Here is a 26028-nt window from a genome sequence, read left to right as displayed (position 1 = left end):
GCTGCCATGACAGAGGGGATGGTGGGGACACAGTGAGACAGCAGAGCACTGCTATGACAGCAGGGATGGAGGGGACAGAGCAGGAGGGCAAGGCCAGTGCTGCTGCCCCCTCCCCCCCCCAGCCCTGCTCCTTGGACACGGTGGTGGCACGGGGTGGTGGTGGTGCAGTGCTGGCCTCCTCATTCTTGACAGGAAATTCACTAGTGTGTGATAATAGCCATACATTTCACAGACTGGATGATATGGTTGTGGCTATGTTTAAGTACAAATGATGCAGCAGATGTACTTTTGCTGTATTTAACATCTCTTATGTTCCAACCTCCCCGCTTCCCATCTGCTGTAAACTGTTCCAAACGCTATGTAAATATTGTTAATGTAGTTGACGTGTAGATGGTACAGTTAATTATTCCTTTGGCAATGAAAATTTATAAATAACACAGAGTGCTCATGAAATATTATGACATATTTACTATTGTATGTCAGAAGCTTTTGAGTGGATATCATTCTTTGAATATCTGTTAATCCTTACTTGTGTGATGTAGGGACTGGGGGGAAGAATGTTCTCTGCATTAGATGAAGTTTTTTTATGGAAGGGTAACTTTTTTCCCTAATGTAATGAAGGCTTTAGTTCATCTGGCATTTTTCTTAACTTTGAAAAACTGGTTATATGGATGATTATTGATCTTTTAAAAATATGTCTGTGAATCTTGTTATTTTGCTGTTGGCATTTATTAATATCATGAGTTAAATATAGACCTCAAAGGTCTGAGCTATACAAGTTGAAAGTAGTTAATGGAATGGAGGCAAACTGTGGGCCATGAGTTTGCTTAATAGCATTAGAATTATCTCTTGAATCTGTAATGTAATGGTCATAACTGTTCCCCAGAATTATTCAGTTTATATCCCAGAGCAGGTTGAAACCTGTAAAAAGAATCACGCTTTTCCCATTCTTCAGAGGTAGTACTAGAAATTCAAAATGTATCAATTTACACATTAGACACAGTTCATTTTTTCCTGGCCTCTTTCAATGCTCATATCAGATTTTATGACAAAAATGTAAATACTTCATTAGATTTTATAGTGCATTTATAGGAAAAGCCTGCTACCTTATAAAGCAGGAATTGACTATTATAATACTGGCACTTTAATTTTGCCTTTGATGGGTTATATATCCAGATTACAAACCTTCACATTCTCTTTTTGAGTATTTTCCTAAATTCATTAAATTTATTATAAATACATTCCCAACTGTACATTTGTTATAAGAAATGACACTAATGAAAGTGGAATTATATTTTAAAAATATGAGATTCATATAAAGTGAAAGAGTGGGACTTTTTTTTTTTGGCAAATATTTACACCTGTCAGTATCTGTACTACCTAAGGGTGCAGTCTTCAAACATTTATTTATTTGCATAACTGGACACATCTCCAAATTCATTCCCACTGAATGTAAACGTCGTTTGTAAGTGTTTTCAGGAGGGGGCCTGAAATTCTCATTTTGGAATCTATATTCACTAGTACTTTTAAGGCAACATATTGTCAGCAAATGTTGCTGCAAAAAATGCCAAGAAAAACTATTTGTGATATATTTTAAACCTTACTCGCCAAAGCGTAGCACACTGAAAGCTTGTTAGTGAGATGACATAAAAGAATTTCCAGCTTTCCAAGTTACCCCATTTTAAATGTGCTTTAATATGGATAAGAGAGACAGCTGGGTGCCACTCTCTGATTCAGGGCCCCTTGACAAAGGCACAATTTAGGAATGTAAGAGCATAACCTGGACTTGCATCATGGGTATAAGAAACCTTATGGCTGTGGAGGATCAGGTTTGAAAAATATCCACCAGCACACTGTTACTCATTCCCATCTCAGCCACATCCTACCTCCGAAATACTCTCTCCTTCACCACCCCCTCGCAGGTAGTAGGGGCCAGGAGGTTTAAGAGTCAGTGGGTCTACCTCTGTATGTTTCAATTCAGAAACAAGGAATTCTCTAGCAACCTGCTGATACAGATAGCCCTTAATAAACTGTAAATGATGACCCTTTATTTTTAAGCGTAGTTTTACTTTTAAGCATTGTTTTACTGCAGTCCGTATCTTAAAACTAGCTAGACATTAGCATTATTTAATGTTGTCCAGAATGTATTCGGTTAAAATGGGTGGCATTCTGTGCGTTTAGTAACATTATTAGTCATGTAGCTTATCTTACAGGGAAAACAGTATATCTTGAAGTTTGACACTCAATGTGTTTTGGACATGAAAATAGGAAATACTGACACTCAAACAGTTGGATGATTAGCTAGAAGGAAAAGTAGGAAGGTAGGTAGAAATATGAATCTAGTCCAGCTTCATAGAAGATTTTTTCAATTTTCTGGTTGTATTTAATTACAGGGCCATAGAAAATATGAGGAAAAATATTCAGTTCTACAGTATTATTGCTGGGCATCAGTCTTACCCCAGAAAGAGGTGGAGAGGTGGAGCTGCTTAAAAGGGTTAGCTGGGCAGAAGGTAGTGCAGGCTGACACCTTAGGCCATGTCTAGATGTGTGGTGTTCCCCAGACTTGTGCTTGCAGCATGGGGTTGGGACAGAGGGGGTGGGGAGGCTTGACCCTGGAAGATCCCAGAGTCAATAAAACCCATGCCAAAAAGAAGCAGGGTGGCACATGTGGTGGCAGCGCACTCTGTCCAAAAGCGGAACCTGGTTGGCTGGAGCCATGTTCCAGATGCCAGACAGGCTTCCTGCCACAGCTGCAGCTTGGGACACTCTTAGGACCCCAGGTAAGACTTCTGGGGCCAGCACAGTTGCTGGGCCCAGCCTTCCCTGCCCCACCAGGGGTACCCTGCTGCATGCCAGAGTGCACATGGCACAGGCATTCCTTGGGGACAAGTAGCAGTGGCACATCTGCTACTTGTCCCCAGGGAAACAAATGTCCATGCTTGTCTGGATGTGACCTTAGTGACTAAGTGGTTCAGAAAGATACAAATTTTTGTAAGTGACATCCTCCTTTATTAGATACTAGGGGCTTGCAATGCTCTCATTGTCATCTGCATGGGGAGGGAAGGGAAAGGGGAAAGACAGATGGACATTAGCACTTTTGTAGCATACATTATGTGCATTAGAAATTTACTGCCCCTACCAGGAGAATAGATGCATAATTCTGATCAGATCCAAGAAGAACATCTTAATTGCTTCTTAGAGAATACTTCTTACTGAAATAAATGTTAAGATTTCAATGGTTCAGGTTTTGTTGGATGTTGCTAATGAAGAAGTGTTTATAGGATTATTGACCAACAATCACCTTTGACCATTGACCACTCATCTTACACAGTTCCATCAATTAATAGACAGTTTCAAGGCACATTGTTTCTTAACTCCTGATTTTTCGTCTTAATTCCCTTGATCCATATGAATTAAATTAAATTATATGTAGAGCCATTATGTAAGGGGGTTTTCTGATTTCCAAGCTTTTGCTGAACAAATCTGTGTTTTTGTGTTCACTGTTTCTGTGATGTCTACCCACAAGGGTTAATTCTATTTTTAGAATTCCACATTTGTCATTTCAGTAATAATTTTGGTAGCATTTATAATTTTGTCAATAACTCCATAATTTTCAAAAATACCAAATTCCACTTTCTAAGGTTCTTTATCCATTGCAGTTTCTCCAGCAGTACTCATGTAGCAGTAATGTCCTGGATTACAGCTTTGCAAAGCCATAACAGTATCTGTGATATAAACCATTTGAATTTCTATTTATGTGCATTAATTGCCTTTTTAAATCACTTCTGAAGTCATCTGTCCTCTGATTTCAAGTGGTTGCAAGTTCTTCAAAAATCCCAGGAAAATGAAACTCTATATGTGAAAATTCAAGAAAATTACTCTTTGGTTTAAGAAAGTTTGTGGATGGATTAATGCCATGACTTGCATGGAATCATTTAAAATTCCAGCCTAGCAGTAATAGCAGAACTGTAGTTGGTTAGATAGCACAATTTAGATTGTCTTTGGCATATTGCCTTAAAAACACAGGGGCTAGGGACAGACATTCAAAATGCCTGAGCCTGAATTGATTCAATCTTTGCAGGTTAATCTAACCTAGCTAGGATAAATCAGTTTGTAACTGGACAGACATCCCAGACATGCAGGCACATGTGGAGGAGGGTGTGGCCAGGCTCTGTCAGGATGCTCTGATTAGGGACGGGTTCTCCCACTTCTGACCAGCCCAGCAGGGAATTGATAACAATGTTTATCACCCCTAAATCAGTGTTTATCTCCCGATTAAGAAAACAACTGGGGGACATTACCTATTGATTTTGCCTTTGTCCCCTCTGCCACAGCATGGACTGTAGCCATGTATTACCTAGCCTACCTATTGATTTTCCCTTTGTCCCCTCTGCCACAGCATGGACTGTAGCCATGTGTATTACCTAGCGTGTGGTCTGCTAGGTAATACACAGATATCTCTCAGCAAGGCAAAGGTGTGGGGGAAATCCTGCTTAGCAGGGAGTGGTCAGGGGGTGGGTGGAGAGCAGCCTGCAGTCTACTGGAGCTCCAGCCAGGGAGCAGTCTACTGGAGCAGAGAGCCCTGCCCATCCCAGAGAGCATGCCAGGATGCTGGGGGGGTCTGGTTTAACTTAAAACAGCCAGGGGTCTGGGACAGATATTGCATAAACTGTTTTGACCCAAATAATTTAAGTCTGATACTACAGTCAACCAGGTTTATCTCAAACTTGTTTCAGCCATTTTCAAACTGGTTTATGTGCACTGAATGTCTGTTCTGTTACTGGTTTAAACCAGTTTCTGATCAGTTAAATCAGTTTATGTGTAATGTCTGTCCCTAGCCAGGGGATCTTTGTCTCTCATGGAGTTCACAGTCAAGTTTAGTTTTAGGTTAGCCAAAACTGAAGCAGATTCAGTATTTTCTGACTTTTCTTATTTCAAGTAACTGGCATTGGTAACAGGGGAAAAAAATTAAGAAAAACTTATGATTTATGGTGTTCAATCAGCATGCTCAACTCTGTAGCTACAGAGGGGCATAGGTCCTTGTCCAAAGGAGTATAGCATCTGAGGGTTATATTTTGACAGCCTTACTCATGCTGAGTCCTCTTACTCCAAAAGTAAGACAAAGGGATTTGAATGCCCAGTTCCAAGAATGGAATTCAAAAACCAAAGTTAGATGTTTAAATTTCATATACAGTGAATGGAGAAGAGTGAAATGTGAAGAATGAGCTGCACCACACACATCTACATAGGACATGTTTACTGCACAGCTGATTAATTAGCTCTGTAGTAAATATCTCAGGGCTTTTGGCTGCATGCCCTGCACATGATCAAACTGTTGCTGATTGCTCTGGAGTTAATTGCTCTTGGGTGCACATTCAAATGGTGTGCCCAGAAGCAAAAACTCTGGAGGAATAGGCTCCAGAGTTTATTCATGTGCACTAAATGTTTGTGTATATACTCCCAACATGAGTAAGGGAAGGGAGATATACCTGTGCCGTGAATGTAAGCATCTATTCATTGTCCTGAGTTAGGTTCCTCTGTGAAAATCCTGTCTTTCAATGCTGTGTATGGAATTTTGCAGAAAAATGTTGAAAGCATAGCCTGGAGCCTAGATCTTCCTCTGCCCATGTGAATGTCTTCATTGTTGGGCTATAATGCCATTCTCTCCCTCTTGCTTTCTCTCTCTCTGTCTCCAAGAACCTGCATGCCTTTCCAGCTTCTTTAGGAAGTGTTATGAAGTCTCTTTCCTTCCCCCAACTTTACTTATAGCCTAGTGTTTTGGGTATTCTTCTGGGAAAATGAAGATGTGTTTTGAAGCCTCAGGGAAAGCACAGAACCAGTTCTCTTGCTTCTTAGGCAAGTGTTCTCACTACTAGGCTATTAATAGAAGATAAAGTTTACCTTCTTCTCAAACTATGTTTTTGAATAAAAGTCCATGATGGCCACTGTAATTTATACTGGACTTATTACTGTAAGGGTATGCTCTTGGATACATGTACTAGATTGAACTCTTCAGGGGATCTGGGCTCAGGGAACCTAGTTTATAAATTCCTGGTGGCCTTAGGCATGAGGTCTGTGCAAAGGTACTAAGCTCAGCATGATACATGCACCTCTGGGTATACCCACTATTTGAACTGAAATCTCTTACCTAAGCTTACTAGAGACAATGTAGGAACCTACAGACACCTATACGATTAGGTGCAGTTTTTGTAGATTTCATTCCTAGGAAATAGGTGCCTAAATTGCAGACGACACATATAACTCCTTTATGGATCCGGGCTAAATTACCATTCAGAGTGAGAAAAGAGAGCAGAATTAGGACAATCAAATTTATATAAAGCCATTTAATACAATAAGTTTAAATAATGCATGTTATACAGACTCTTGACACAATGGGTAATGCTTCAGTCTTTGCATAAGGAATTTCTTGTTTATATTCTCATCTAGCTTTAATTGATTATCCTTAAAAAGCATTCTGTAAGAAAACAGTTAGCAGCAGCATAATAATACAGTCAGGCGCCTGGAGCTCAGGGGCAGCAGTGACTTCTGTTTCCCACTGTGCAGCAATCATACAGCTGTCATTGGCCGCCATTTTTTTCACCCCTCCCGCCAAGGTTGGCACCCAAAGCAATTGTCCTGGTCGCCCCGCCCTATTTATGTCACTGACTATTTATAATGATGGGACTGAATGAAAATGAGATTTCTCAGAAGATAAATGGCAGAAGTGATCAAGTATAAAGGGAAGGATGGAAGAAGGCCCCAAATCCCAAGCAATTATAAGGACTACATTCAGAAAACCAGTGTATTTCACTAAAATGCCAATTTAGGAGTAATGAGTAGGCTTGTCTTCATAAAGCTAGGCCCCTGCCAATCCTAAATCTGTTTCCTACATTTTCAGTGCAGCATATGAAATGCAGGCTAAGTAGGCAATGAGGTATACTGTTGTGATGTGAAATGGATTCAAAGGACATGAAGGAGGTTTGAATCATCTGCATCTTCTATGAGGTGGTGATTGAAGTAGAGAAAAGACAAACCATTATTCATTTGCAGAAAATGTTTTATCCTTTGTGCCCTGTGTGGCTGGTTGCTGTGAGGGAAGGAGATTATCGTCATGTCCATGTCAAATCAACAGGTTGTTAATTTTGACCAGGGGCAACACGTATTTATGGTATTTGATGGATAGTTATAAATGAATTAGTCAGTAGCAAAATGAACTTTATTTGAACCAAGATCGTTTTCAGCAGATCTGAAAAGTGGGATTTATGATTGGGTCAATGCATTTTTAAATTTTCTTTGGCAACAAATGGATGTGTGAATGCAAAGAGGCATATTTTTCTAATCTCTAAACACAAAATAAACCTTGCTGCCTTTACCACAGAGCAAGTATGAATAAATATTAGCAGGTAATTTGAACTTTGCTTCCATTTGTTGAACTTCTCTATTCTCTTATGGTTTAGGTTTGTACTGGGGTTATAATATAACATTCCTGTCACTGTAAATGCAGCCCTCACTTTAATTGTTGTTAAATGAAAAAGGTTCAAAGAGATTTGGTTCTCAAGGTTGCTAATGAGCACCCAGTTCTCTTCACCCTTAATGAACCAAGATTTGTATGTGGGGTTTATTTTGGGGGGTGTGGAGGGAGGCAAGAGTTCACACAACTGAACAATGACTTTACAGTGTAAAGAGTATGCAGCTGTGCAGTCTGAAGCTGTCCTCAGTTATGAACAACAAAGCTTAAATAGATTGTACTGTGAAGAGGTACAGCTCTTTGAGTATGAAGCATAGCTTTTGCTTCTGCTTCACTGACCTGTCTGCTCATAACAGGGATGGGCCCTTGATGAGAGCTTAGCTAGGGAGAGCTGCATAGGGCAACTCTTTCAAAATCTCTTCCTGTAATTTAAATATAGAGGAAGAAACAAAATGAAGTTTCAGTTAATTTCTTCCTGGCATGAGTTTCCTTAAAAACCCCAGGTCCTGCACTGAATTTATTGATTCCTAATTCACTCTGGCTGATCTCTTGTGCCCCTAAACTAAGTAGTTTCACCCAATAGTTTATTTTCTTCCTAAGGCTTGACAGTATAGATTAGAAGCTCGCTCGCACTCTCTCTCTCTCGCAGACACGCATGTTTTGTTAAAAAAAAAAAAAATGATCTCAGTGATTTTCTAGAAGCTTAAGTCATGCTCATTGGAAATTGGAGCCGAAAGTACATTTTCTTAAATATATCAATTTGATATATGTAATAGTGAATATTCTATTATGACCATTCCTTGAACTGGTACCGTGTGTGTGTGTGTGCGTGTGTGTGTGTGTGCATGCACGCACACGTGCAGGTACATTTTCACAGCAAATATATACATGCAAGTGTGTGTACCTGGAAATGGTACATGGATGTCAATAAACTTTAATTCCTGTATATACCAGACAATTGTTAATATTTAATATAAGATATGATCAAATGTACATACATTTGTTCAAATGTACATAATCATGATATGATCAAATGTACATAAGATATGATCAAATGTACATACATTTCACAAATACACACAGTATATTTCTGTAACAGCATTGTACAACTAATTAAAAATTACCATCCATGGTTTAATCCTTGAACTAAAGCTTTTCAAAATTCAAATACAAAAAAAATATTTCTGCTAATAGCTGGTAACACTGAAAGCAGTTTCTGCAACAGACGTCTTTTTTTCTCTCTCTCTCTCTCTTTGGTTAGGATATGTTGTTAAGCTGCCTAAAGATCATAATTTTGGTTTTTAATAATGCACAAATCACCAGAAACATCTGCTATTGCTCTCAATCTCATACTAAAGGGAGAAAGAATTGTAACATTTTTGTTTGATTTTAAAATTAGAATGATTAGGAAAGGGGGGGAAAAAAAACGAGGATTTTAAATACCTTGACGTGTGCATATGCAGATTCAAAACTTTAGATTGTTCTCCAGAGTGGCATGGTGGTTTGATAATAATGCGAACGGTGGTGAAAGTTGACAACCCCCCATGGATGACCCTTTGTGCTGCCTTTTGCCTAATCGAATTTTATGTGCGTTTCCAGATAGCTGATCAGCTTCCCTGGATTTCGCTGACGACACAGGAAAGCTTTGCCTGAAGATGGAAACACTGGAGTCGGAATTGACCTGCCCTATCTGTCTGGAGCTGTTTGAGGACCCACTGCTGCTGCCTTGTGCTCACAGCCTCTGTTTCAATTGTGCGCATCGCATATTGGTCTCCCACTGTGCCACCAACGAATCAGTGGAATCTATCACCGCCTTCCAGTGCCCTACTTGTCGTTATGTCATCACCCTCAGTCAACGTGGTCTAGACGGACTCAAGCGCAACGTCACCCTGCAGAATATTATTGATAGGTTTCAGAAAGCTTCCGTGAGTGGGCCCAATTCTCCCAGTGAAACCCGCCGAGAGCGGGCATTTGATAGCAACAGCATGTCATCCAGCGAAAAAGTTCTCTGCCAGTTCTGCGACCAGGATCCTGCCCAGGAGGCAGTGAAAACCTGTGTGACTTGTGAGGTGTCCTACTGTGAGGAGTGCTTGAAAGCGACTCACCCAAACAAGAAGCCATTTACGGGCCACCGTTTAATCGAGCCTATTCCAGACTCTCACATCAGAGGATTAATGTGTCTGGAGCATGAGGATGAGAAAGTGAACATGTACTGCGTGACTGATGACCAGTTAATCTGTGCCTTGTGTAAACTGGTTGGACGGCATCGCGATCATCAGGTGGCAGCTTTAAGCGAGCGCTATGACAAACTAAAGGTTAGTGATACTTATTCAATCTTTGTAGCTCAGCAAGTGCAATGTGAAAGGAAACTTAATAACTGCTGAGTTGGTTGATGGGCAAATATATTAGGTGCATTAAATAAAATTTACTTCAGTATTATCTCACAGTGAATATCCAAATACGGAGGTAAACCTAATGCATTATCTTGCAGTAAGTGGCAGGGTTTTTAATGTGGGGTGCAAATACATGGACACTGAGTGAAATTTTAGGCTGGCTCTGATAATTCTGAGGATGATTTGTTTTTAAATTCAGTCCCATTAATTTTGAAAGCCCTCTTCTTTACTAAGCAGGGGAAACATTTACACACGCTGGCTTCCGGGATCCCACTTCCCTTACCAGCCAGGGATATTAAATACTGACTCCATTTTCCCACCATTGCTTTCACTGGCATTCACACAACACACGAAAGTGAAAACAAAAATGAAATTGTTTCAGAGCTACCTGTAACATTCCCGTGGTTACATGACCTTCACTTCCACAATCCAGCAGCATTTATCCACTGCTTCTCTGACCGTCCTGTGCTCCACTGTAGAATGTCTTTGGTATGGTATCAGAATTAAGCTAGGTAATAGGCATGCTTTGGATGCTCTCCAGTTTCAGGGTGAAATTAATTTAACAAAGCTTCAACTCAGCTAGTGGTAACTAAGTGGAGTAGTCTCATACCTTTTTGAGCCCAAATACTTTTAGTTGCCAGGTCTGGATTCTGCTGCAGAGCAGAATAAAGAAGACAGACCCTCAAGTCTCCCCTCCCCCCTCATTCCCTGAGGAATTGCAGCTGTAGATATTTAAAGGAGAGACTACAACACAGAGATCATGAGTATGAAGGTAAAAAGACCATTCATTTTCTGCAGATCTATTTAGATGGAAGATGCTAGGTTTTAGCAGTAAGAAACTGTAAGCAAATAGGTTTAATTAACCTAGAGGTCTTTTCTCAAAAAGATCTTCCCATCAAAATATAACCTATGTATATGCATTGTGTAAATATGTGTATGTTTATATGTGTATATATGCATATATTTTGTCATGCATAGTATACATGCCAACACTCGTGGTATATTTGCCTGTATATATGCATGTGGATACACGCGCGTACACACATACAAATCATGCAGTTGTGATATATATATTAATACAATTATTTATTTATTTGTTAGAGATATATATATATATATCTATCTCACACACACACACGTGTGTGTGTATATGTATAATATATGTAATATTATATATTATATATTATGTTAAAACAGTGAAAAGTATTGTAACTGGTAGAAAACATTACCTATAAGTGGCAACTAGAAAATTTTGAAGGCTTCCTTTTTTAATAATTATGAGTTATAGTTGTTTGTATTATATCAAATCTTTTCTTTGATTATATACAATTTATGGTTGCAATTGTTAATATTTAATGTAAAACATGATAAAATGTGAACATACATTTCATAGTATTAATTTGCATTTCTTAAATACTGATTACCAATCCTAATAATGTACTATTATTATTTTGTGGGTAAATTTGATTAACTATATTACTGTTATTATTCATATTATATTTGTAGGTATACACAATTTAAAATGAAATACCTGCCAGAATTAAATACATATACCTCAGTAAAATAAATCATTGAATCTCAATTTTTTATTTATTTGAGCATACCTCAACAGCATATTTTAAAATTTTTCTCCATCTCCTTCAGAGCTTTAATATTTTCAGTAGGTAAAAGAACAGATTTAAAGCCATGCTCACTTCTTCACTGAGTAGATATTCTGGCAGGTTTAGTCAAAGTTTGATTGTGAACATGAATACAAAGGGTAAGGTAGATAGGTAATTATCATATCATGCCATTTTGCTTAAGTGATAGTGCCCATCATTTTTTAAAACTGTCACTGAACATATTTTTACAACTAAAAAATCTTTTACATATCTCCTTAAATATTATCTTGTTTTATATTGGATTTCAAAGCCAGGCACCCTGCTGAGGATCTTGTGTTTCCCACAGATAACTGGCCTGTATGGAAGCCAGTTGGTATTCACTTCATAATGAGCAAACATCTCCCTCGTATAATTCCAATTCTCATCCATGTGCTGCCGTTGCAACACATTTACATTCTGGAAAGCATAATAATAGACTTCTTTCAGGATCAAACCCCCATTCTCTAGCCAGAGTCATGGTTATCTGGAAAGCACCCCCCATCTATTCTTTCCTTACCCTTCTTTCACAGGCTGAGGACCAAGTTCATTTTGTGCACCAAGTACCTGCAGCAAGATTTTCAGCTGGAGTAAATTGGCATTGCTCCTTTGAAATAAATGTATATTTATAGCAGCTGAAGATTTGGCATCAAGCATCTGCTAGAACAACAAGAGTTACAAGCTCATTTTTGTAATCAGGTCTCCTCCTTAATTACTGTTGTCCTTCAAGTCACTTGATCAATTTGCCCACATGGTTGCTTCTGTGAAAATGGGGACCTTGATCTTCAGTTTCTATAGGGTCTTTCATTCTTGTGGCTGCCCTTAATAAACTTTTAAAATTAATGAATGTTAACTAGAAGGCAGGGAAAATACTGCTGTTTGTTAAAATGTTATCTTTTTAAAAGATACTTGGCAATTTAAAAATACTTTTGAAAGAGTAATCAAGTGGGACTTCATGATATAGGAGACCCATTCATAAAGTTATAACGTGAATAGCTTCTTTAAAAAAGGAAAGAAAAAGTCCATCGTCACCAATAAAAGTCTTCTTTCACGATATATATCATGAACTAACCAGTTACTGGCTTTCACACCCCTACTACATTTATGTATATTTTCCTCCATATATGTTTTTCCCTTTTTATACATCGACATAGTAGGTTTGCTAACAGCAGCAACTGGTTAGTTCTTGATGTGTAACCCTGGAGTCAAGCTATGCTAACTACTTGCATTCTATTCCAGTAGTGTTGCTAATAATTTAAACAATATCTCATCCTTCATTAACCAGAGAACAAAAGATGCCACTACGGTCTCACTCCTTTTGTGGCAAAAATGAAACCCTTTCATTAAAGGTTCTGGTACACTTGTCTAACAGAGGCATCCATGCTAGAGTGGGTTTAACAGCCACTGTAGCAGTCATTAAAAAGGGCTGAAGATGAATATTAAAATTCCAAAAGATTTTGCCTTAACAGTTATAGCTTCAGTACTGACTATTCTCAATTTTCATTGGCTGTCTTGCAAGTTGAGGGCACCCCTGTTTCTACAGGAACAGGCCTTTTTATTTAGTTATAGGATATAATGAAAAATGTTATTTATAATAAAAATAGGGCATGGAAACTTATGCATATAAATAAATATCAGAGAACAAGTCAGTTTATATCAACTTGGTGGTGAAACTTAAAATTAACCATGTTATATAAACAATACGTGTCATTTTATAAATGTTAATGGAAGGCTCACAGCATTTTAGCCCCTTATGAATGTAAAGAAAGTCTATATTACTCAATTAGTATTCATCTCTTTTTCTTTTCTTCAAAATCATCATTAACACATAGCTACACGAGGCAACCGTATGATAAGATTTTTGGAGTAAGAGATATTTTCATAAGAAAGTCATAACGTGGATAGTCAGCTAATGTTTATTTTATGTTAATTAAAATGTTGCACTTGGACCCAACAAATAATAACACACCTCAAGCCAAATTCTCACCTAATGTAAATTATCTTGGATCTACTGAAGTTAATGGTTCCACTTTGATTTACACCAGCTGCAAGTCTGTTCCATAGTGTTCGTAAAGCAGTATCTCACAAAAGACCACACAATAGGAGCCAGTTTCGGAAGGGGCCCATATTACCTAATCAGGGGATATCTTTGTTGGGATCAAACTGCTGTGCTTCTCCTGGCTTTTGTGTAAGCCTTATTAATTATTAAATATTTTAATCATGTTTATGAAGGGTAGTCAAGATCCATGAGTAACATTCCTTAACTGCCAGAGTGTTTCTTCTTCCTTTAGTAGTTATGTTTTACATCTGAAGACCCACAAACAGAAGTGGGCCTTTTGCAAACTAATGTGCATGCTTAAGTTTGATTTTTCATAGAAAAAACAGACAGTAATGGCACAGTAAAAATCCACACTTTGAAATTTTATTGGTAGTATCCATAAAAATATGCCTCTCCTTGGTCTGAATCAAGGTACAAGGAAACTAATCAGGTTCCTTTAATAGCATCAAGCTCACAAGTATTTTCAATGAGAAGTAGCCATAAAATATTTAAGCGCAAGGAGAATCAAATTTACACCTTAGAAAAGTACTTTGAGCTTATTAAGATACAAGGCCTTCTGCCATGTCCAGAGTTTCTATAAATAAGGCAAACAATGCATGTGCACTGCTTGCATTTTAAATTTTAGGTTAAAAGCTTTCATATATAAATGTCTCTGCAGTGATACTGTAACACATGCTGACATTTTTTGTCCATTGTATGTTCCATTTTGTAAGTGTTTGGCATTATAGTGTCACTATTAACCAATTTGTCAGTATACAAAAGGCAAATTTTCTGTGATATCTTTTATTGGACCAACTACATAAATGGAACAGCTGTTGGACAAGCTGACAGAAATCAAGTGCAGTTTTTCAGGTCTAAGCACTTAATGCCCAAAACTTGTCGAAAAGATCTCCCAACTGTACAGTTAGTCCAATAAAATATATGACAGAAAATCCTTGCCTCGTATATGTTCTGGATCATGCTGCAAGTCTACTTTGTCAATATATTGTGATCCATATCAGAGCTGCTAACACAGCAAACCTATACTCAAATAAATAGTTCTCTTGATTATACAGAATTATGGGTTAAAATTTGGCCTATGCATACAAATTTTGCATATATATTTAAATAGTTTGCTATTGTCCGTGCATATGTGGTTGCGTGTGAGCATGTGTATGTGCACGCATGTATTAGAAGCATCTCCAAGTCTGTATATATGTATGTGTATGTTTACATACAGTATTTATCATGTATAAGGTGCATACTAATATGTATTACATATAGACATGTCTACATATGCATGCTGATGTATACATTCATGTATATTGTACATATCTATCTAATCATGTATGCATGTATATTAGTAATGCCTCGTGAATTTCATTAATTTCTATTTGTAATGCAGCATTTAATATATCCTTTTAAACCATTTTTTAAAATTTTCATGTCTATGGACATATTTTCCCTCTGTGTCTTTGTAATTTCTGTTGGCTTTAGCATTACTGGTTATTTTTTAGTGCTTGTATAAAATATATCTATGAACGAGTACAAAGTGCTTCTTTCCTTGAGCTTTTCCATTCTGTCACAGTGGACAACATTGTTATAAAGAATTTTGAAAAATATACACCTAATTTTGCAAGTTAAATACTAACTATTTTTCAGTTAGTATTTAATGACTTTGAGGCATTGCCTCCTCTCTTTCCAAGTTGTACAGCTTTAACATTTAGTAACAATACAATATTGAGTCTGACAAAAATATGTTTTGTAAGGAAATTTGACGTTTGAGTTAGAATATCCGCTTTTTCATACCCTACCTTAATTTTAGAAATAAAAATCAATCAAATTTAAAGACTGTTACTAGAGTACAGTAATTAGCTAATGCATATACATATGTGAAGTTCATAAAGGATTAAGTTAGATAATATCTGATCAAAATATTGTCTTTTCTGTGGCACTTATTATTCTTTTTAATATCAAGATTATTGTTGTGTAGTCAAATTCACTTATATGAATTATCTAAACTAGTTAATCCCGAAGTGTGTGTAAATGTATATTGATATAAAATTGACTACCTCTTGAAATTATGGGTAGCAAAAATAAATATAATGTATGCCACTATGGTGTTTTTGGGAAAGTATTTAGATTTGAAATGCATTTAATTTAGGAATAAGCAATACTTACGAATTATGTTAAAGTACAAATATTACAAGAATCCTCTTTGTGGCATATACATTGGGTAAAGTACATTTTAGGATGTGCTTCATAGATGAACAGGGTGCATCCCTACAAGTGGGAACATGCCTACTTAGGGGACAAGTAGGAGGGGCCTACTTGTCTCCAGGAATGCCCAGGTCACGTGTGCTCCAGTGCACAGCAAGTTACCTCAGGTTGGGTAGAGGAGGCTGGAGCCAGCAATTCTGCTGGCCCTAGCAGCCTTACCTGGGGTCCTGGGGTCTTGGAGAGCTCCTGCAGCAGGGAACCTGGCTGGCAGCTTGGGCATGGTTTTAACTGGCTGGGCTCCAGTTTCGGGCGGTAAATGCTGCACCATGTTGCCGCCCCACATCTTTTAGTTTGCTTTTGTTTTGATCCCAGGACCTTCTGGGGACAAGCAAGACCCCCGTGCTGCGAAGTAACAGTGTGGGGAACACTTGTATGTCTGGCGCCACAAATGGGTCTCCGGCATCACATGCCACATTTCTGCGCTCATCTGGATGTGCCCATAATGAGTTTGAAATGACTCCTGTTTATAAATCTCTATATATCCTGTGATTTCAGGTAGAAAAACAGTAGTTAAAATGGTCCCCATACACTCTTTTTTAGATGCTAACTATTTATTAAAAATAGCTGTGTAAAAGTTATCTTGCAAATATGGCAGAGCTTTGATAAACCTTCCAAAGTTTACAGACTATACAAATTACACTACAGTTCAGTCCTATAATCTTTCTCCATGCAATCTCAGTGTTCAAGGGAACAGAACTAAGAGGTAGGTTCCAAGGATCTTGAATATGTTTCTATGAAGATAGTCGAAACTCCTGACATAGGAGCTCTTAGGGTTGTTTTTCCAGTTTCTCCAATCTTACCACTCTGAATCTGTTTATTGTGAAGATTACCAGAACATTTCTCAGCATTAATATCTTCTTTGTCTGTTCAACTGTTGAGAGGCAAAACAGGAATAATCTGTTTAAAAGAAAATACTTAATAAATATACAAAAAAGAATGATCAGAGAAAGAAAATAAAGCAGAGAGAAGGCTAAGGATAGAAAAAATTATTACAGGTAGGCCTGCCTGAGATGGTGATTGTATAGGAGTCTAATAATACTGCACAGTAGCACATCACAGCACAGCCAGTGCTAATACACTATTGCACAGTATTATTAGGCTACTGCTGAGTGGCATCACCTAAAAGATGTTCACTGGAACTACTGAGCAGTAACTCTGGTTACTGAGCATTTATTTAGTAGTTGATAATACAAGTACTAAATACATGTACAGTAACAGCAACACAGTAGCATTTTGTGTAGTAATAAATTACTTCAGTAATTTAATTGTTAATTTAAGAGTTTGATACGTGACACAGATGTTGTAAATATTCTGTAATGAAACACTGCAAACTTGGAAAATTCAAAGTTAAGTGTAAACTTAAAATAAATCAAAGCATATTAAAGTGCTGTTCAGAATTGCACAGCTAAAACATTTATATAATAACAATTCTGCCTTGTAGCACCAGGCAATAAATTTCTGAATATGATTATGGCCTATTAGTGTCTGAGGTACAGGCAGTCCTCGGACTTATGGCACAATTGGTTCCTGAAAACCCTGTCTTAAAGTCAAAATGTTGCAACTCGGAATCAATTTTCCCCATAAGAACCAATATTATTAATGGGGGATTGGTTCATGAACCAAGGCCCGATACCCTATTTTCACCAAAAATAACCTAGAATTTTGTACTCAGTCAATTATAGATGAGTAATCTAGCTACATTAATGTATTTATATTGTAAATAGCAATCATATCGATTTGGAAGGACTTCTCTGAGGTGACTTTGCTGGACTTTTTGAAGGGCTTTTGGCTGGAGTCTTCTCAGGAGTCTTGGCTGCACGTTTTTCTGGAGTCTTGTCTGCTTTCTTAAAGAAAGTGTCCAAGGAAGTTTGGATAGATGTTCTCCAAGGAGATGGGCTACGCAGCAAACTTGTTCGCTGACATGGTATCATGTCAAATCAAGCATTGTAAAGTTGAAATTGATGTCAGAAAGCTGAAACAAGGTGTCAATTTATAAACGTTGTAACGTGAAATGTTGTAAGTCAGGGACTGCCTGTATTCTGTTAGATAACACTGATTTTTAAAAAAAACATTAAGGATTTTTTTTCATTTTTTCTGAAGCTGAATTAAAATATTGTTTTTAATATATTTTCCCTTTAATATACTCTTATAATGAATCTTGAATGCAAATTCAAAGCTTTACCAGTATAAATTTGTTTCTCTTGGTCTAAACTGCCTTTTGCTTTTAGTAAAATATTCATTAGCAATATATGAATTATGAAATATTGTCACAGGACAGGGTCCTTAAGGAGGGCTGTGGTCTCCCAAGGCCCCTACCATGCCAAGTCGGCCCAATGGGCACCCTTGATTCTTGCCCGCCACGTCTTTGATGTTATGAATGATAGGGAGGCTGCCTCTAAGTCCTCTGGGACATGGTCGAGATTGGTTCTCAGGACCCCATGGGTCCCCGGACCCCTGGTGCGTCCCGCTCCAAGATGGATGTCACAATGGGTGTTTCAGGGCACCTTAGTCTTACGGGCTATGCATGGCTCTAACCACCCCTTTACCACGCCCCAAGCCTTGCAGATGCATTGTTCAGTCTGGGCCTTGTTATAATTTGGCACCCTGGTCCTCCCTGGGCAGTCCACAGCCCTCTCTCACTCCATGCCTTCACTGGCACTCGGGATCTCCGCAGCCCTCTCTCGCTCCACAAAGTGCTGCGCCCTCCCTGGCACTGGGGCCCCCACGCTGCTGTGGGTCCCCTATGAGGCCTCCTCCTTTCCCTGATAGCCTCACCCAAACCACCGGTATTATACAACGATAAACAAAACACAAGCCCCTGGGCTGTAACATAAATTCAAGCCGCCCGGCTATAACATCATTTAAACCCTACCAGGGAATACACCATCCCACAACAGTATCAGGAGCTGCTCGTGCAGTCAGACCTCTCCCCTTTGCTTGCTCTGGGAGAACTCCTTCCCCCTCAACTGCTGGCAGGGAACTGCACTCCTGGCCTCAACCCTAGGGCTTATATATGAGCTAGGCCCTGCCCTTTCCAGTCAGCTGACCGCTGGCAGGTGTGGGCCACTGGCTCATTCTGGCTGCCCTATTAACCAGCAGCTGGGGCTTCCAAGAGTTTCAGCTCTTTAAAGGAGCAGGGCACCCTATTGTCCTGCAACAAATATATACCATATTAATATTTACTTCCATTCCTAAAAACAAAGTAGAATCTTTCCTGTTTTGCATCTTTTATTTTCCAGACATAAATAAGAGACAGCTCGAAATCTGGAAGATAAGTGAAGTGCTGAGCACTGTCAGAAACTACTTATAAACATCTCAAGCATAGAAACTTGTGATTATTACATGAATACAAAAATAATAAATTATATTGTGCTACAGACCAGTTAGATTAAGATTCTATTACACTGGTCATTATACAAACATGTAGAACAGACCTTCCTTGCTCAAATATGTAGAAAGCCTCTTGCTCTTGTTCTGGGGCTCACAGATTAATTGTGTCTCTCTAAAGGCAATGCCAGAAGCCACCCCTAAACATTGAAGCTGAGAGATTTACCAACAAATCTTGATTGAACCTAAATCTGAAGACCAACTTTTTTCTCCACAACCCAACAGTACAATAGCTTCTTCTGCTTAGTGGAGTAGAGGATATGTGGCGATAGCCCTTGCTAGATTCACAAGGTACTTTGGAACAAGAGATATATTGTAGGGGTGTGTGAAATGGGCCCTATTCAATTTGGATTTGGATTCAGCCCAAATCAGGGACAGTGATTTGATTCATTGATTTAGATCACTGTCCCCGATTCGATTCAGCCAAGTCTGAATCTGAAGATTCGATGCTGATATGGAGAATCAGCAATTCAGCCATAGACACACCTTTAAATGTTTTTTTTCTACATACCTCAAGGTACCAGGCATGATCGTGAATGCTGCAATGGTGGGAGTGGATGGAGTGTCCCACAGGAGTGTGGGGGGGGTCCCCCACATGCTCAGTGGCACACCTGGAAGTGGACTGGAAGTACTTCTGGTCCACTTCTGGGTCCGCTAGGGAGTGCACAGGCCCCCTCCCCCCATCCCCACAGCCTGGCAATCGACTGCAGGGGGACCTCAGGTGCACTCTCAGATCCAGGAGGTACCAGTTGCCAAGCTGGGAGGGTGTCAGGGAGGCCCCCCTTGTACGCTCCCTGGCAGACCCAGAAGTGGACTGGAAGTGATTCTGGTTCACTTCTGGGTCTGTTGCCAAGTGTGCTGGGGGACACCCCCCCACTCCGCGCTCCTGTGGGATGCTCCATCTGCCCCAGCATTGCAGCATTCTTGAGCCACCTGGTACCTTGAAGTATATAGAAAAAGCATTTAAAGCTATGTCTATGTCCGAATCGCCAAATCTCTCTGAATCAATTTGGAGGGTCCTGATTTGATTCATAGAGATTAAAGGGTCTCCTGATTTGATTCAGAGTCGGATATTTGGCTGCCAAATGTCCACCAAATCAAATCAGTGACTGAAGCTTTGCACAGCCCTAATATATTGATATAATCTAAATAGCTATTTTTCTGACTCCTTTATAAATGGCCAAAAATTGAGGACCAAGAGAAGGTGCAAGAAAGGTAGAAAAGGGGAGAATGTGGGTATCTACAGCCATTACATTTAGATCTATCTAACAAGGGCTAGGTTAATCTAAATGCCCATCTGTGCAAGCATTCAGAGGGGCTCAATTGGACAAAAAAGTGGCGGGCCTGGTCTGAAGAGCTGAAATAACTTAGTTCTGGAATAAGTTAATTCAGTCTATTGAACACCTTTATGCATTTGGAGCACTTCCCCAGGGCTGGGAAAGCCCAACCAGTTGCCCCAGCCCCACAGCTGTTCCCTTTCTACTGCCCCAACCATAACCAGGGCTTTTTTATCCCTCTGACCCCTACATCTGCAGACAGACACTCCTCCCTGCACAGACCCACTAATCTCCACAGAGATTCTCCATCAGCATCGAATCTTCAGATTTGGACTTGGCCCTTCCAGGCCCTTCCAACCCTACTGAACCTCCCCCAGGACCTCCCCCTTAACATGCCTACCAGCCCAGCTCCTCCAATCCCCCCACCCTGAGTTACCTTCACTGGGTTCTGCATGGAGCTCCTGTCACCTGCAAACAGCTGTATACATTGCTCCTGGTATACATACAAATGGCTTAAAATATACTGCATGAATGTAGACCACTCTCTATAGCCTAGGATAGCAATGGGGAATAAGTGTTTTAGTGCACTTGATTACAATCAAAGATTATGAAAAATCACCTTCTGCCAAGTATTTCTATGTTTTTTGTTACATCCTTTATACATCATCTCTGTCCCCATCCCTCTATTTTTCCCTTTCTGACTATTTTGATACTAAGCCCTTCAAAGCAGCAGAATTATCTTTATACATGTTAGTAAAGTGCTTTGATACTGTGGGTATCTTATAAATTAATAATGTACTGTTGACTGGTTTGTTCATGTGTCATATGGTGTTAGCAAGGCTGTATGACAACTAATTCAAGATGTCCTTTTTCTTTTCACTTCAAGAGGGTTAATTTGGAGCATCACTTCCTTGTAAATTATTTGTTTCTATTTTGGCACCCTACAGTAGATCTGTTTGTATTTGCATTCTTTTCAAACAAGTACCTTAAAATATTTTCAGAATTCAATCTTTGCACTGCTACTCTAAAGAAGTATTCCTTTACTCTTTTACAGCTAACTCACTGACCCCATTCTTCAGCTTTTGTCTTTGGAGTTGCTGAGGTGGGAGGTTTTGTTGTAGCTAAAATTAAACTGCATGGACACTACAGCATTTATTGCCTTTTAGCTGAAACAGCATGCCAAAACCAGCACTCATGGCTGAAACAATATGCCTAAACCGTATATGCTAAATAAATAAATTGCCATCTAGTAAAAGTTGCAAGGTTATTTGCCACTTGTTACCTCTAAAACAGCTTCTGTAGTTTCCTGGATTTTAGTAATTGAAAGGGATTGAGTAGGAGGCAAGAGGTTATCAGTATTGCTTGAAAACAACAACCTTTTTAATGCAGTAAGGACTAATGCTATTGCACTGCTCAAACTGAGTTTTAGGGATATTTTTCTAAGGTGCCTCTGTGTAGTTTGTAAAATTACAGGAACAGTTTCCACATATGCAGAAAAATTTAGGTATGACAAAATACTAAGGTCAAAGACCCAGCACACAACATTTCCTATGCAATTTTAGTACATTATTTTGAAATTTCGATTGCAGCAATCAGAAAAACACAAGTGGCAGCCATTAATTCTACTTCACTGGATTTAATGGATCAGAAGGCTCTTCAAAGTCAGCTTGAGTAGAAGTCTTAATAGGAGTGACTGTGGCTAGGTTTTCCCTTTCACGATTGATCTTTTGAATTATGATTGAGGTGGAGAGTGGATTTTTTTTTCCAAACTATCCTGGACTTCCTTGCCAGTTGCTTTCTATTAACATAATAAACATAAGCCATGAAAGCTGTACATGTGAAAATTTATAGGGAAAAGTGATTGGGATGGGTAATCTTAATTTAGTATCATAAAATGCATGCCCTTTGTGTCTAGAGAGAAGTTTAAAAAATGATATTGTTGTTGTTTTGAAGTGGTTTATTTTTATTTTTACTTGGTAAAGCTTTGTTGCTTTGGACTATAAGTTCTTCCACTAAAATAAAACTCAGTCAACAGTATAACAATAATTTTATTTATTTGCACTGTAGTAGTGTCAAAAATATCCATTCAAGATTAACTTCTGTTATATTAGGTCCTATAAAAATACATGGGAGCATAGTGTCCCTGTTCTTAAGAACATGCAACCTAATTTAAAACAAGATACAAAAAGTATATCTGACAAATGAGAGCAATGATAGTAGGATCTTGTAAATACTTAAGCCAGACATGGGCACTTGATGCTACAGATTATTTAAAATTGTTTCTTTAATAAAAATGAGTATCAGCTAGTACAAGCTGCTAACTTAAGCATTAATTGGGCCATTTAAGTATTACCATTTCATCTTGAATATAGTAGTCCTGGTTCCATATTTCAGTGCTAAAAATACATCATCCTTATACATTAACTGAAATGAAATATCTCAATAAACACCATGCACTCATGCTCTGACTGATATACAGTTCAAATGTACTTAAATGATATTTTTCTTTATCAAGTTCCAGTGAACAGAGGCAACATGCAGGTGTATAAATCTAAAATACGTTTTAATGATTGAAATATTTCAGTCCCCTAATTTAAAAAAAAAATTCAATGAAGTCTTTATTCAAATAAAGAGACTTCCAGGTTTGGATTGTAGGAATAGATGAATTATCTATTGTATCTATGATTTTCATAACTTACATTAAAAAAAGTTTTGAAATGTTAAAAGGGCTTTTTATATCAAACCACACTATACATTTCAAAATACTTGCACTAAATGATTTTAAAAGGATCCATTATCTGTCCTTCACCACAGCAGCATGAACTTGGACATTTATGGAGATACAAAATAGCATCATCACTTTAGTTGAAGACTTCTGTAGATCCCAAACACAAATTTCTGCTACATTCTATAAACATAGGGCTCAGTGTTGAATTCAGACTAGGGTAAATGAGTTGTACTTTTAGACTATGTAGTCATCACAAATCTTGCTTAAAGAGACTAAAATATTGATAGATAAAAGTTTTTTCTCTCTGATATTTGCCCCCCAGTGCCACCCATTATATCTAGAACATGAAATATAGTCAACATGTGTTACAACATATCACTGCCCTAGTGCTACCCTGCTCCTAAGCGAATGTTGCTTTTACACAGGGGGCATATATGCAAGATGCTATGACACAGTAGCAATGAGCTACTGCATCATAGCTCATTGCTACCATGGAGTAGCTTTGCCAGGCACTAACTGTACCCTGACAATACTGCATAGTAGTAATGAGCTACTACATAGTTGTGGTGGAAAAAAAATGTGCGGTGACAGTATTACTCAGTAACACCAGTTACTGCGCAGTCATTTAGTACTTACAGCGCAGTAACAGCTGTTCAGTCTGCCACTTATGTAGGCACAGCCCCAGAGTTTCACGTAAATAATCAGTAGAGAGAATGTTCCCACAGGAAATATTGCTGGTAAGTTATTACCCTCGGTTGCTGGATGTAGGTGTTGACTGTATCACAAATTTGTCAATAAAAGTATCTATGCTTGTTGTAAATGTTGTGTTTTTAGTAGTTTTCATTGGCTATCCTAAATCTCCCTTTTCTTACATGAACATTTTGAAGGTAACATTTTCTGGTTTGATTAGCTAATCCAGAAGGGATGGGGAATGAGGTAAGGGATGGGAGAAGGACCAAGAATTTGCTCGTATCCAGAAAGGGAAGCAAAGGAGATTTGTGACTCACAGGGTCCAGGGCTGCCCAAGGGATGGTGCTTTTTAAGTACCACTCCTTGTTCAGGGTTATGCCCCTATTCATCCCTGTACCTTCCTGTATTGCTTCCTGTAATTGCATGTACTATATTGCAAAAAGCTTTTCTTTCATGTGTTTTGAATATTTTTTTTTATAAATGTATTAAAGTTTTATTTCTGTCTCAAAAGATAAACTGTAACTTGTTCTATTATAAACAAGCAAAAATATTTTCAGGTCTATTTTAATACCTTTTAGTACCATCATAATACACCCAAAATATTAGCGCTGGAGGAAATGATGTCTGATGCAGTCCAAAAAATCTTTCCAAGTAGCTGATACATAATAAGATAAGAGAAAAGAAGTGAATCCTGTTGATAGTAATTCAGTTTTCTCATAAAAGAAAGTGCAAGTGGTAATTTACTAACATTTGTCCGTACTGATTTTCTGTCCGTGCAATTCAGGGTGAAATTTCACAGTGTGTTCAAATAACAACAGCATTTAAAATGTGTTATGTACTTAAGGCCCAGTACAGTTTTTATACCATAAATCTGCCTCATAGTTTAGATCTGTGAAGTAGAAAACAAGATTGAAATATTTTATTTTTCATTGAGAAGTGAAAATATTCTCTGCCAAGGTAAAAAGAAAAGTTGTTAAATTAGTTAGTGTTATTTCATCTTCATCTCATTTGCCCACCCTCTGGTAGATCATTTACTGAATGCCATACTCTAAGATCACCTTCTAGTTGTTATCTTCTCTTGCACTACAGCAGGCTTGTACTTGAACCCGATCAGAGTTCACATTACAACACTTTAACTCTTACGGGGGGTGGAGGTGGCCGTGGAGAGAAGCTGCAGGGCAGCTTGGGTGTGGGATTCAGGTGGGTGCAGCAAAAAGCACCTACCAGCAACGAGGAGGAGGGGTCACTTTTTCTCAGGGCTAAACACCAGTTTCTGCCCAGCTGCCAGGGGAGCTCTCATCTCTTATGGTGGAGCTCAGCTCCTCTCCAAGCTCCCCCTGTAAAATCGAACCCTGAACCCGATCCATGTAGAAGTGCTGTATCTGATTCGTGCTTACTCTTTCAAAATGTAAAGCTGAAGAACTGAGGCTTGCTATTTACCAGGGGTTCAAACCTGAAAACAGATAACAGACAGATGTTTGCTACAAGTGTGTTTTGTATAGTAAGAAGCTGTAACATGCTCCTGATTGCTTAAGAGTCAAAGACCGCTAGTCATGATCAGAGCCACATCACTCCCTTATGTGTCGTCGGGGGATGGGAATCCACAGGAGCAAGAGAAAACTCAACCAGGTGTAGGACCTGCCCAGGTAAGAGCTCAGGTATATACCAAGGGACCAGTTGTCTCTCAGGAAGAGGGGTGCCCAGGGCTCCCTCGTGGGGATTAAGGTGTCTCTTCACTAATGCAAGAAGCATGGGGAACAAGCAGGAGGAGCTTGCTTTCCTGCTTGCAAGTAGTAAAATCGACCTGGTTGGCCTAGTGGAGACATGGTAGGATGAAACTTTTGACTGGGCAGTAGACATAGAAGGCTATAGGTTGTTTAGAAGAGATAGGAAGGGGAAAAAAGGTGTGGGGGTAGCGCTCTATGTTAGGGAACAGTATACCAGTTCTACCTTCCAAATGGGACCAGAGGAAGGCTTAACTGAGACCCTGTGGGTCAAACTTCAAGGAGGGCGGGGGGAGAGGGATCTGGTGGTAGGGGTTTACTACAGGCCACCACATCAGGAGGAAGAGCTGGATATAGAATTTTCCAGGCAGCTTGGGGAGGCCGTGTGTGCAAAGGATGTTGTGCT

At 38.9% G+C, this 26028-nt stretch overlaps 1 protein-coding gene across 1 annotated transcript in view; it reads left to right on the top strand.

Annotated features, from left to right (window-relative positions):
* The window catches only part of MID1 (midline 1), a 313623-nt gene that overhangs the window by 100492 nt on the left and 187103 nt on the right, over nt 1-26028 (top strand). The window contains exon 2 of the mRNA XM_019524500.1: nt 9068-9783. Coding sequence (XP_019380045.1) covers nt 9124-9783 — 660 coding nt within the window. The 5' untranslated portion in view covers nt 9068-9123. The remainder of the gene's footprint in view (nt 1-9067; nt 9784-26028) is intronic.

This window comes from Gavialis gangeticus, unplaced genomic scaffold (genome assembly GCF_001723915.1).
Source record: "Gavialis gangeticus isolate Ggan-Ray unplaced genomic scaffold, GavGan_comp1, whole genome shotgun sequence".
NCBI classification, from domain to species: domain Eukaryota; kingdom Metazoa; phylum Chordata; order Crocodylia; family Gavialidae; genus Gavialis; species Gavialis gangeticus.
Note: the sequence above shows the minus strand (reverse complement) of the source record. Positions and strands in the feature narration are given on the sequence as shown.